This window comes from Leptodactylus fuscus, chromosome 2 (genome assembly GCF_031893055.1).
Source record: "Leptodactylus fuscus isolate aLepFus1 chromosome 2, aLepFus1.hap2, whole genome shotgun sequence".
Lineage (NCBI taxonomy): Eukaryota > Metazoa > Chordata > Amphibia > Anura > Leptodactylidae > Leptodactylus > Leptodactylus fuscus.
In genome coordinates, this window is record NC_134266.1 from 120,769,359 (window position 1) to 120,782,895 (window position 13,537).

The following is a 13,537-nucleotide window of genomic DNA, read 5'->3' on the forward strand; positions in this document are numbered from 1 at the left end:
TCATGACAATCTATACAAACAAGAGGACAGAATAAACTTTAATAATTTAATAATACAAATCCAACCCCTGATGAGCAGTACCCACTGACTTCCAAACAATATAAGGACAGTAGACCATTCACATATGACCGATCCAGATATTGATTTTAAACTCTTGTAATAGGTTGTAGGCAGTATGGATGCCCACCCAAGTCGATACTGTGCGACAGTACGGGTACAGAGACCTCGGCAGGAAATTATCCATGACCTTGCTTCCATGGTGAGAGAACTTCTTATTCAGTTCTACAAGTCTACACGCTTCAAACCCACACGGATCATCTTTTATCGCGATGGAGTCTCGGAGGGACAATTCAGACAGGTCAGAGGAAATTGTGTTTTTTTGGTTTTGGCTTGATGTATGACATGATACAAACACCACAAAACGGTACTGTCAAAAAGCATCTGGTAATCTTCACAGAAAATGCTAGGAACTGCTATTCACAGCCTTGGGTCTTTATTTTGCCTTGAGTTACTCCTTACGCTGGAGTTCACACCAGTATTCAGCACTCCGTATTAGGTTTCCGTCTTCTGCCGGCAGAAGACGGAAACCTGTCATGCCGAGTCCGGTCATGAGCACCGGTGAGCGTTTTGAGCTCTCCGTGGCGAAACCTTTTTTCTTTTTTTTTTTTTTTTTTTTTTTTTTTTTTTTAAACCGGTCACACTGCATGTCCGACTCTGTGTCCGGTTAAAAAAAACTATTTCGCTGCGAAGAGCATAAAACACTCACTGGCGCACACGGCCAAACACTTTTCAAACCCATTCAAATTAATGGGTTTGAAAAATGACTGCAGGTTTCCGTCTCCTGCCCTGTTTTGTGCAGGAAATGGAAACCTGCAGAACGGAGTCCCGGGCGCAGATGTGAACGAGCCCTAAGCGAAGCCAGTAGACTATTTCCAACCAAGCAACTTTCATCAACAATGAGCGGATGCTGAAACCTGCTATTTATAGGAATACAAAGTGAGTAGAGCGATTGTATAGTGGTGTATTCAACGTTTGTCTTTCATATCCTCTACATTAGAAGATGCCTCTTCATAACTCGGGTGCACCCTCCACTGGGTCATAGAGGTCGCCTGCACTCTTAAACATACAACAGCTTGTAGTTCACTTAGGTTTCAGTCATCATTTTGCCAGTAAACCGGCATAAATGACAATAAATCTAGTGCACTTCCCCATGCTATGCCCGGTCTCCGTGAAAGTAGCATGGTTGGTCTAAAGCAGTAAAAAAATGAAAAAATTTTGTACAAATAAATTTGACTAATTTATGACTTGTACGCCAAATAACTGAAACCTGCCCCATAGACTATCTGAGTACTTGGTATTCTGATGAGAGCCAAACAAAGCCAAAGGGGGACCGTGCTCAGCTTCTGCCTTTCCTTTCAGCAATTGGCTGGGGTTTATGCATGCAAAACTTCTGTCATGTCTAAGTCATTGCAATTTTATTGTTTTCTCTGTTTAAGCAGGTCTTATATTATGAGCTGCTAGCAATTCGGGAAGCCTGCATTAGTCTGGAGAAGGATTATCAGCCTGGCATCACCTATATTGTGGTACAGAAAAGGCATCATACAAGATTGTTCTGTGCAGACCGAACTGAAAGGGTATGTAATATCTGTTCAGGCCGTTTCAAAGCTCTGCACTTTACCTCTACAAGGTAAACCTGGAATTTTCCCCTCATGTGGAACCACCACGACAACTCGACCCTATTGTAAGGATCTGTTCACATTACCATAGACACAATAATAATGAGGTTGTCCAGGGTGCAGTAAAGCTAATGAGCAACAAGGGCCTTCTACATCAGGGGTAGGCAACCTTTTTTGTTCAGCGTGACGATTTTAATTGAAAAATCAAAGATGTGGTCCTTGCCGGGCATTAATTTTAAGTCTGGTGACGCCTACACTACACTGTTTTTCTGAGCCAAAGCCAGGAGTGGATTAAGCAGAAGGGAGAAGTATAAGAAGTTTCCTAGATATTTCCCATTCCTTTTGTAGCCATTCTTGGCTCAAAAAAACCTCAGCAAAATATGTAACAAAAATGCTGCGTTTCTGCAATATGGAATGTATGGCATATTTCTTTAAAAAATTCAATTTTCTTTTTGTACATTAATTTTTGGGAAGCTCTCTGGGGCTCAAAATGATAATAACCCTTGATAAATACCTTGAGCAGTGTAGTTTCTAAAATGGGGTCACATTTGGGGAGTTAACCTTGTATTAGTACTTTATGGGCTTTGAAAATGTGACATGGCATCTGAAACCTATTCCATCAAAATCTGCCCTCCTAAAGCCAAATAGCGCTCTTTCCATTCCGAGCCCTGCCATGTACCTATATAGCAGATTGCAACCACATATGGGGCATTGGCGTGTTCAGGAGAAATTGTTTAACAATCTGAGGGGTGCTTTATCTCCTTTATCCACAAAGTTTTCATTCGCACAAGGGGTTAAAGTGACATTTTAGTAATTTTTCATTTTCACATCTCATAGTTAATAAAATCTGTTAAAAGGCTGTTCGGTCAAAATGCTCACAAAATTGCGGTCACTTTTGGGGGGTTTCCATTGTTTTGGTACTTTAGGGGCTCTGTAAATGAGACATGGCAACCAAAAACTATTCCAGCAAAATCTGCTCTTCAAACATCCTTTCCTTTCGTGTGCTGCAGTGTGGCCAAACTTCAGTTTACACCAACGTGTGGGGTATTTCTGTGCTCAGGAGAATTTGTATAACAAACTGGGAGATGCAAATGCTATTTTGAATTATTTGCAGGGTTCAGATTTGAAAATGAGGTGATTTATGGGCCTAAACACATGATAATACCGCTTGATAAAGTGGGCCCTATAAACATTAGCTTGGGAAATTTTTTTAGAAATCTGGAAAATCACTGTTACACTTGTAAGTCTTGTAACTTCCAAAATAAATTGAAGAATGATTACAAGATAATGCCAATATAAAACAGAGATATGGTAGATAATCTTTAGTTATGTATTTGGGTGATATGACTAGCTGTCTAAAAATCAGAGCATTTTACAGTTTGAAAATTGCAATTTTTTTTTTTCTCCCAAATTTCCATCACCTTTCTTATTTTTGTATAAATAAATACAAAAATATTAATCATTGTTTAGCATTAATATAAAGTGCCACGTGTCATGAAATGAATTGCGTAAGTTAAAGTGTCTCAATGTTATTGCCATATAAAGTGACACGTCAGTTTTGAAAAATGAGGGTACATTTAAGCTCTGTCCTGAAGGGGGTTCAAAAGAGCCATGAAAATCTCTTATTGGTGCTGCCGTTTTTTTTATATATATATATATATATATATATATATATAATGTTGATCACTTTAGCACCACGTTCATGGGTCCGCTTTGAAACAGGTGTTAAATTTTTATGGGTCCCATTGACTCCAAACTTGTGTAGTAACAGTAGGTTGGCTGCAGTGCATAACCCGTGGCTAACCTGCATATAAGTACAGTAGCAGGGTAATGGATGGGATTGAAAGAAATTCTATCCCCAAACTGCATGAAAAACAACCGCAGCGCAAAGTTTCTTACGTTGCAGGTTTTGAACACATTGCGTGTCGTCCGTGCTTTTCAACTTTTGCAATAGTAAAATTGAAACCTGGGGTCAGCTACCTGGGAATGGCGTTTGAAAGTCGCTGTACTGCAAAATCCAGATGTTTTCATCTGGTTCTTGCTGCTGGTAGGTTCGCTGTGGAACGTCTGTGTTTTAAGCCAGTGAACTGTATATAAGCATGACATGTTGTAGTGCTTACTATATATTCTCTTTTCTTTATATCAGGTTGGAAGAAGTGGAAATATTCCAGCTGGTACCACTGTGGATACAGATATAACACATCCTTATGAGTTTGATTTTTACCTCTGCAGCCATGCTGGAATACAGGTAGTTCAATTCTGTCTGTGTAATACACTGCCAATTTTTATGGTTTATTCCAGAATGAGTAAAGGTGTCATCTCATACTATCACTTCATAGATTCAGTTCTCATTGATTTAATGTAGGGAAGGATATCTGTAACAAAAGCATTACGTTTGGTCATATCTTGCTATGTGCTATATATATTTAGTCATGCCAGTTAGTGCTGGCACACCTGAAATTTTACCCGAAAATTATTGCAATCACACGTTTTGTCATACAAATGTTTATTTCTTTTGTATGCATTGACTACATGTATTCTCTCCAAGGTACACAAACTGACCCAACACTTTCATCATATGAACACTTGGCAAAAGAAATGGTCAGAAGAAAGTAACAAACACATCAAATAATATAAAAGTATACATTTATTAATCCTATTAATATTATAAATGTGAAAGTTTGTGAGTTTGTGGGTTTGTGTGTTTGGATGTTTGCATTTTCGGATGTTTGTTCCTCAGTCACGGAAAAACCGCTCCACCGATTTGGCTGAAATTTTCCACAAACATAGTTAATATACCCGATTAAACAATAGGCTACTTTTCGTCACAATAGCACACATACATTTGTGCCAGGACCCCCCACAAAACCCAAACTCACACCACCATCTCTGCAATCTCACACACTTTGGACCATAGCAAGCCACAAAATTCATATTGCCCTCTGCAGCCTCGCCCCTAACCCCACACAATCACATATACATATACTTTACCACTTTGCCCCTCACCTTAACGATACTCCAGGAGGCTCTCTTTAACGCTCCGGAGCAGCCATGTTTGCCGACCCCCACCGCTCTGACAATCCGCGACACCGCCCACCCATGTCAATACCCCTAGGCGGTCTAATAAATGCAAAAAAAAAAGTTTAAAAAAAGTAAAAAAAATATAAAAAAATAAATAAAAAGGATTAAAAATTCAAATCACCCCCCTTTCCCTAGAACACATATAAAAGTAGTTAAAAACTGTGAAACACATACATGTTAGGTATCCCCACGTCCGAAATCGCCCGCTCTATAAAGCTACACAAATATTTTTCCTGTTCGGTAAACGCCGTAGCGGGAAAAATGGTCAAAAGTGCCAAACCGCCATTTTTTCACTGTTTTGATTCTGATAAAAATTTGAATAAAAAGTGATCAAAGCAATAACATTTCCCGAAAATGGTAGAACTACAAAGTACACCCGGTCCCGCAAAAAAAGACACCCTATACATCCCCGTACACGCACGTATAAAAAAGTTACGGCTGTCGGAATATGGCGACTTTTCAAAAAATAATTTTTTAACACAGTTTTAGATTTTTTTTAAGGGGTCAAAATGTAAATAAAACCATATAAATTTGGTATCCCTGGAATCGTAACGAAACACAGAATACAGGGGACATGTCATTTTGGTTGCACAGTGAACGCCGTAAAACCAAAGCCCGTAAGAAAGTCGCAGAAATGCATTTTTTCTTCAAATCCACCCCATTCTGAATTTTTTCCCTGCTTCCCAGTACACTATATAGAATAAATAATGGTGGCATCATGAAGAAAAATTTGTCCCAGGAAAAATTAAGACCTCACATGGCTCTGGGAGCGGAGAAATAAAAAAAGTTATGGGGTTTAGAAGGAGGGGAGTCAAAAACGAAAATCAAAAAATGCCATCGGCGGGAAAGGGTTAACTTCAAATACTTCTGTCCCAAAGTCACTATGTAAAGTTTCTCACAACACCGTATAGCAGCTCAAATACAAATTAACTTCAACACAAAAGTCTCACGTATTCTCTGAATTACAGCAAAAACAAGATACAAACTTACATTTCATATCCCATACCTTATACACAGTACGAAAACCTTACCCATGCCTGTCTATACCCACTTCTACAGTCACCGCAGACGAAGTCGCGGGTACCAGCTAGTTAAATATAAAATCAAAATAATAATGTAGCAAGGCAAGATGGAAATAGCCAAAAACAAACAGGACACTGGCACTGAGACAGATCAATCAAATGGGCATCAGTGATATATAAAATATCACAAATATAATAATATCTCAAATGTTGTTACCAACTAGGATGTTATTGCAATCATGTCAGGAGATCCAGTCAAGAATGTGAATATCCAGCTGAGTAATATAAAATGCAAGGCATGTCAATAGTGTAAAGGGATTACTTGATCAGAGTCTGGGTTCTACTCCAATATACACAATAAATATAAATAATGGCCAATAATAATTATTTAACCGGAAAAAGTCAATATAAATCACATGGATTTATGTCCTTTCTATTTGTTTGGGTCCAGTGACCAAGTATCATGACTTCAGGTAAATCCATGTGAATTATATTGACTTTTTCCGGTTGTTACACTTATCCTCTGCTTTGTTCATGTCTTTATTGTTGGTATAGCTATTTGATTGTGCCTGGGGACTTTCTCTTCTTACCTTATACGTATTTATTAATATTCAACAGAATATTTGGCTGGCTTTCTCTCTTCTCCAGTATATATATATATATATATATATAGATAGATAGATAGATAGATAGATAGATAGATATATTATTGGCATATACAATTGTAGATAAATATCTTTGCTTTATGCATGTGATGGTCGTGCAAACTCACCTGTGGCAATTAACAGGTGTGGGCAATATCAAAATCACACATGAAAAAACATAAAGAGGAGAGAAGTTGACTCAGTCTTTTCATTGTGTGTCTATGTGTGCTACACTAAGCATGGAGAATATAAAGAGGGGAAGAGAACTGACTGAGGACTTGAGAACCAAGGTTACAATTCCATCTCCATAGAGCTTGATGTTCCTTTGTCCAGGGTGCTTAACATAAACGAGAAGTTTACAATCCAGTTTAGTGTGAAATTATATAATTTTTTTTTTCTCTGTTTTTGTGTTGTTCCAATCCGCACAAAAGAAATAACAAAACATGCGTAATTGCAATAATTTTCTGGGAGAAAGTTCATTTTCTGGAAAAAGTTCATGGGTGTCGACACTTACGGCCATGACTGTATACAGTACATATAGTAGCATATCTTTTACTTATGTGTATATTTGCCATTGATTTTTTTTTTTTGTAATAATTGCATAAGCAAGTAGGTTATAGCTGATATACACTGTAAATTATGCAAAAGATCTTAGTGCATGGGTGTGCCACCTAGTGGTTGTCTTGCTTATGGCTGCACCTTATGAAAACATAAGACTTGCAAACTATGAATTGCTATCATGTTGTATTTTATTTGTTTAAAACAATAAAATTCTTCAAAATAGAAACATATTGCAATGGCATGGAACAGTGTAGTAAAAACTACAAAAAAAAACAAAACAACCAAGAACATAGTGGGGAAACTGGAAATTGGGGGAGTGCTGCAAGTCATTCTCACAAGTGGGTGAGAATTTGTAGGGGTTTGATACTGTCGTAACATCATCTCTACATCCTCCCTGTAGGTAGTGTAGGTGGTGGTCTTTCTATTGGTAACTTGATGTGCGGCTTCACGTCTCCATTTTTTGGTACGCACATTCTGAGGTCCTAATGGTAACCTAGATAGCATAGCTTTCATAAATATAAGCCAAACACTTGCTATTGGTGAAATACTCGCTTTTGAATAACTGGACAGATCACATTATAGTTGTTGCTCTCTAGAAATGGAGTGGCTTATCTTGGATGTAATTGCCATTGCCTTGTGTCTCTTAGGGTACTAGCAGGCCTTCTCACTATCATGTCTTGTGGGATGATAACTGTTTCACTGCTGATGAACTCCAGCTGCTGACCTACCAGCTGTGCCACACGTATGTGCGATGCACGCGATCCGTCTCCATCCCCGCACCTGCCTATTACGCGCACTTGGTGGCATTCAGAGCTAGGTACCATCTTGTGGACAAGGAGCATGACAGGTAAAATTGTCAGGCACCGTCATCTTTCTCCTGGATTTTTCTATTCTAGTCTTTGTTTTTTCTTTTCTTATAATGTACCATTCTGCATTGTACAAGGTCCAGCCCTAAGATGACTCCTGCCACATGCTTGAGCTTGGCAGGGGTCGTGTTATGGCCTATTGATTGCCACGGAGTCACACAATGTGACAATGACAGATGAATGAGTAACGGCTTCTATAGTCTGCTAAGCTGCACTTGTATTTGGACACTTGACACTTGCTGTGGAACTGTAGTAAATGATAGTATACAATCTTAAGGTGTTTATAATAAGGTGAATGACCAGAACCTTCAGTCATCACATATGTCTCATAGAATCTTTCATCTACATATATAGTATCCATGACAGCTGAGTTGCTGCCGTCAACTGATGACTTTGCTTAACGATAGTTTGGTTACCATGGAAACCCCAGACTGATGCCTGACCTTATACACAATGTACCTATCAATGCTTTTGACTATGAATAATGAATACTTATGGATACTTTTAGCCCCTTCTTGATTTTTCAATTTTTCCTTCTTTTCCTTTCCTTTTCTATTTACATAGCCATATGAACGCTTGCTGGAGCAGGCAGTATTTACTAATGGCGCTTCTTAATATTTTATATATTTTATAAAAAAATTATTTGTTCGGTGGAATGGAAAAAGATGCAGTTTTGCCCTCGTATTTAGTGTCATTTCAATGATGCTCACGGTGTAGTAAAAAGACATGTTAAGTTTATTGTGTGAGTCAGTGCAGCTATGGCAATGCCAAATTTTTATACTATTTCTTATGTTATACTACTTTCAAAAATTTTACTTTGAAAAAAGTTGTTTTGTGTCGCCATATTCTGACACTCACATCCTTTTTATATTTCTATTTACGGAGCTGTGTGAGGGCTTGTTTTTTATGTTAGATTTTAGTGATCTGCTTTTCAAGGTTGGTCTTGAGTAGAGATGAGCGAGTACTATTCGAAACTCCTGTTTGGAATAGCACGCACCCATAGGAATGAATAGACGCAGCTGGCACGCAGGAGGGCCGCTTCCATTCATTCCTATGGGTGCTTGCTATTCGAAACGGCCATTTCGATTAGCACTCACTCATCTCTAATCTTGAGGCTTGTCTTCTTCGATGACATTGGCATGAATTCAAGCAACACATTGGTTATTTCTGTCATCTTGGCTTCTATTGATAGGGTAAAAATCTGTTGTTTGTTGATAATACTTGTAAAGCTTTTCCTCCAATCATCTGACAATGGCTTAAATCCAGCATATTAGATTAGATTATTCACAGATCTGCTGACAGGAATGAGTGACCAACCAAAAAAACACAATAGTGCCATTTTCTTACAGGTTTAATTTTTTACGGCATTCACCATGTGTTGAAAATTACATGTTAGCTGTATTCTGTGGGTCTTTTTTTTTTTTTTTTTTTTTTTTTTTAATGTAGATTGTGAGCCCCACATAGAGCTCACAATGTACATTTTTCCCTATCAGTATGTCTTTGGTATATGGGATGGAATTCCATGCAAACACGGGGAGAACATACAAACTCCTCGCAGATGGTTTTATGCCCTTGGCAGGATTTGAACACCAGGACTCCAGTGCTGCAAGTGCTAACCACTGAGCCACCGTGTGGCCCCTGTATTCTGTGGGTCTTTATGATCACGGTTATACCAAATTAATGGGGTTTTTTTCATGTTTTCATTTCTTTACAAAAACTCAAAATTTTGAAGGCTAAAAGGTTTTTTTTTATGTAAATGATCAGCAACTTTTTTTTAATTTATTTATATATTTTCCTTCCCCGACTTCCCAAATTCAAAACTTTTTTTAATTTTTCCGTCAACATAGTTTTGTGAAGGCTTATTCTTTGGCAAGTTTTACTTTCATATGGAAGCATTTTTGGGTACATACAATGTTTTGATTGACTTTTATTAACGTTTTTTTGGAGTTTAGTGTGAAACCCCCCCCACCCCACACAATTCTGTCATAAATTTTAGCATTTTATTTTTACGGCATTCACTGTGCATTAAAATTCAAATGCTATCTTTGTCTGGTAGGTCATTATGATCACTGCGATACCATATTTATATTGCTCTGTCTTGTTTTACTGCTCGTACAAATATAACGTCACTTTTTGATCATGAATGATTTTCCTGCGGTCAGTGTGTTCTGACACTTATAACTTTTTTTTTTTTTACTGTTTTTTTTTTTTTACAGAGATATACAAGCACTCTTTATTTGCTGAGCAAGTTACACTTTTTATTGCTATTTTTTGGGGAAAGCTAGGTGACCAAAATATGTTATTTTGCGCATTGCGCTATATTTTGTACAACTACCGTAGGGGATAATAATATTTTTGGATAGGGGACTTGAGCCTGTGATATCTGATTGCCAGTGCAATACAGTTTAAATATATATAGCCAGCTACAGACAAGTTTCAATAGCTGCTTAGTAATGGGAGCCTTCATAATGGATCCTGCAGTTGCACCGGAGGAAATAGAAAGTGAACATAACCACCCAGATGCCATGGCAACATTTGACCACAACATGAGTGGTTAAATGCCCATGATCAGAGTGATCTCACTGCCACCAGGTCCCTGATGTGTAAAACGCCGCAGCATACTAAGATAGTACATGCTATATTTAGACTGTCACAAAGGGGTTGATAAGAGGAATGGATTAAGACCAGTGTAGAAACTTCAGTTTTAATAAAATCTCTCCATTGTTTTTTATCATTTTGGTAAAACTTTTTAATAACTTCTGTATTGCTACAGTAGATATCTACCTCATCTGGGTTGCCTGGATTTCAATGAATCTTAGGACAATTTTTTTTTTTTTAAGTGAAAATTTTATATAATACTGTCTTTTAAAGTAGCTTTTGTATTCACCCCTTTCTTTCTAAAATGCTTCTAATTTTAGCAATGTTTGATGCATATTTAGTCCTGAATAAATTTTTATATTTTATATTCTCTAGTGCTGAAGGAAGCCACGTATCTGGTCAAAGCAATGGTCGGGACCCACAAGCCCTCGCCAAGGCTGTGCAAATTCACCAGGATACCTTACGTACCATGTACTTCGCGTGAGAACAACTTTTGTCCTTAAAAATGCACAGGTTTGACTTCCAACAAGGAACCTGAAGGATCTCATGTGGGTTTTCAGGGCCCGGTAGAGTGGTTCACATTCTCCTGCCCTCCCGTCTCTCCCAGGCCTTTTCTTCTGGCATGCACTGAAGCCCAGGCGCAGTGATTGAGGGGAGGGCTGATCCTGGGAATAGAAGATTTTTGAGGAACACAGCACTATTATGCAATATGAAACCAGCCAACTGCTAGATCGTTGTAATGGAGCCTCCACTTGGATGCACTGCTTACGTTTTGTCTTTCTTTTACTTTCCAATATTTTAACCCTTTTATGCCTTTACCTCAAATTGCTCTGCAGCACTAGCTGTCTTTGCAAGAAAAAAAGGAAAAAAAAAAAAAAAAGACAAGCAAAACATAGGGATGTATGGGAGTATGTTTGCATATCTGTACACACTTGGGTTTTGTTTTCCGGTACTTGGGTATACAGCATAATTGTGATTCGGCAGTTCTGTTCAACCTGCTGTAGTCCTTTTTAAATGCATTCAATATAATAATATCTTTTAGAAAACATGTCGAAAAATCTGATCTACTTTACTGTTGACCTCTTAACCCCGTCAAGTTATATCGGAGTTATTAGTGAAACTCCAGCTGCACAGGGGTTTCAATGTAGAAACAAGCTCTTGTGTGCCCAGGTATGTTTATGTGTATCACACGGATATATATGTCTAATTATTGATTACATATATGTGTATACATATACGTGTACGTATGTGTGGATAATGGATATGAAGTAGAAGGATGTTGTGCAAAAAAACTAGAATTTATATTTGTGACGTCATCTGTCTCATTTTCAGGTCCCACGTTTTGCCTTTTTATGTCAACCTCATTTGCATAAGTCATGTTCTTTAGTGCTTCCCTTTTATTCTGTCTGCAACATTATAGTTAGCAAGATGCAAGTGGGTATTGTATGTACCTAGTGCTATGGTCATGCAAGTGACTGGATATGTAATTCAGCTATTACAACAAGAATATTACCACTCATTACCTGCCAAGCAGCAATGCAGGTATTGTCATTGGGATAGGGAAGTTTACCACGTGGCCCTCTCTGGGACAAGGTTCAGATACAATGGCCCAATTTCTCAAACTCTGTCTCTTGCTATGTATGCATTTTATTCATGTGCAAAAAAAAAACATCCCTGAAAAACCCATCCTAGTTTCCATTCATTAAAATCTTTCTTAACTATATCCTATATATCCTATATGCTGCACATGGTGTCTGTCGCCTCTCTTCAAAAGAATGTGGGAATAAACCCTCTCTTTAGAGTCATGTATCTTAATACATGGTTGTGTGGGTATTGTAAGTGTTTTAGTGAGTTGTGTGTGTATATGTGTGTGTATATATATATATATATATATATATAAATATATATATATATATATATATATATATATAAATATATATATATATATATATATATATATATTATACACACACAAACATACCCACTCATGTATGTGTAGAGAGAGAGATATATCTATCTATATATATCTCTATCTATCGATCTATCTATATATATCTATATATAGATATATCAATGTATTTATTAGAGTAATGACACTAATTTAAATATTTCAGAACCTATTCTCTGCCACCATTGTTTGTTTGTTTTTGTTTTGCTTTAGCAAAAAAAAAATCTATCTATATATATATATCTTTTTGTGTCTCACAAGATGTACGTTTTATTTTGCTCTCATTTTAGTGCAATAAGCATAAGTGAATTTAAGCCCAGCAATGCCAAAGAGGCCTGCACAACCCTGCCGGCCGCTGTGGCTATTTTGGGATTAAAACAAACGAAAGCCTTAACTATGAAATGATCTTGTACAAATAGTGAAGTCTACCCAGTAATATTATGGGACGTAATTTGTTCCCGATAGTGAGTTGGTTTTTACGCTTTACGTGTCTGAGTCAAAAATGTTATTTTCATTTATGGACCAACATGATCTGTTTATTACATTTTGTAAGGTCACGTTACTTCACTGTACGAAGGAAAAGTATAATCTAAGAATCGGTGTAATATTGAATAGAAGGAGTTGTCTGGCCTTAAAAGCATTTCTCATTATGTTGACCTATTTACAGAAAAGGTCATCTGTATGTGATCTGATGAAATGTTTAAGAAGCCTACAGGGACGGGAAGTGACAGCAGTGGATGGGTAGTGTTTGCTGCTGCTCTTATTCAAGTAGCAGGATTGTTGTCGCTGAGATTCCTTAGAACCAGCGCTATACAGTGGACATGGCTGCAGTGCCATCCCTTTTGCATGTATCGGAGCAGCTGCATGCACTCCCGGTCTACTGCTGTAACTTCTGGCACCCAGAGATCTATATGAGGTCCAGGTATCAGATCCCACAGATGACATAGTGATGACCTATCCTGTGGATAATTCATAAGCATGAAAAATCCTTTTGGGGCAGGAAAACCCCTTTAAGGAGTGTTCCCATGGGCAGATGTTACTTTGCAGTATAAAGAATTAAACCACAGGCGGGCTATTTTCTTCACATTTTTCTAAGTAGATAAAAACTGTAGGTTGGTTGTCTGACTAAATGTTTTGAGAA

The 13,537-nt window shown here is 37.7% G+C and overlaps 1 protein-coding gene across 1 annotated transcript in view; it reads left to right on the forward strand.

Annotated features, from left to right (window-relative positions):
• LOC142195019 (protein argonaute-3) overlaps positions 1-12,194 on the forward strand; it is a 77,787-nt gene extending 65,593 nt beyond the window's left edge. Inside the window, exons 15-19 of the mRNA XM_075264514.1 lie at positions 164-358; positions 1,500-1,634; positions 3,823-3,924; positions 7,632-7,831; positions 10,824-12,194. Coding sequence (XP_075120615.1) covers positions 164-358; positions 1,500-1,634; positions 3,823-3,924; positions 7,632-7,831; positions 10,824-10,932 — 741 coding nt within the window. The 3' untranslated portion in view covers positions 10,933-12,194. The remainder of the gene's footprint in view (positions 1-163; positions 359-1,499; positions 1,635-3,822; positions 3,925-7,631; positions 7,832-10,823) is intronic.
• Positions 12,195-13,537: the final 1,343 nt, after the last annotated feature.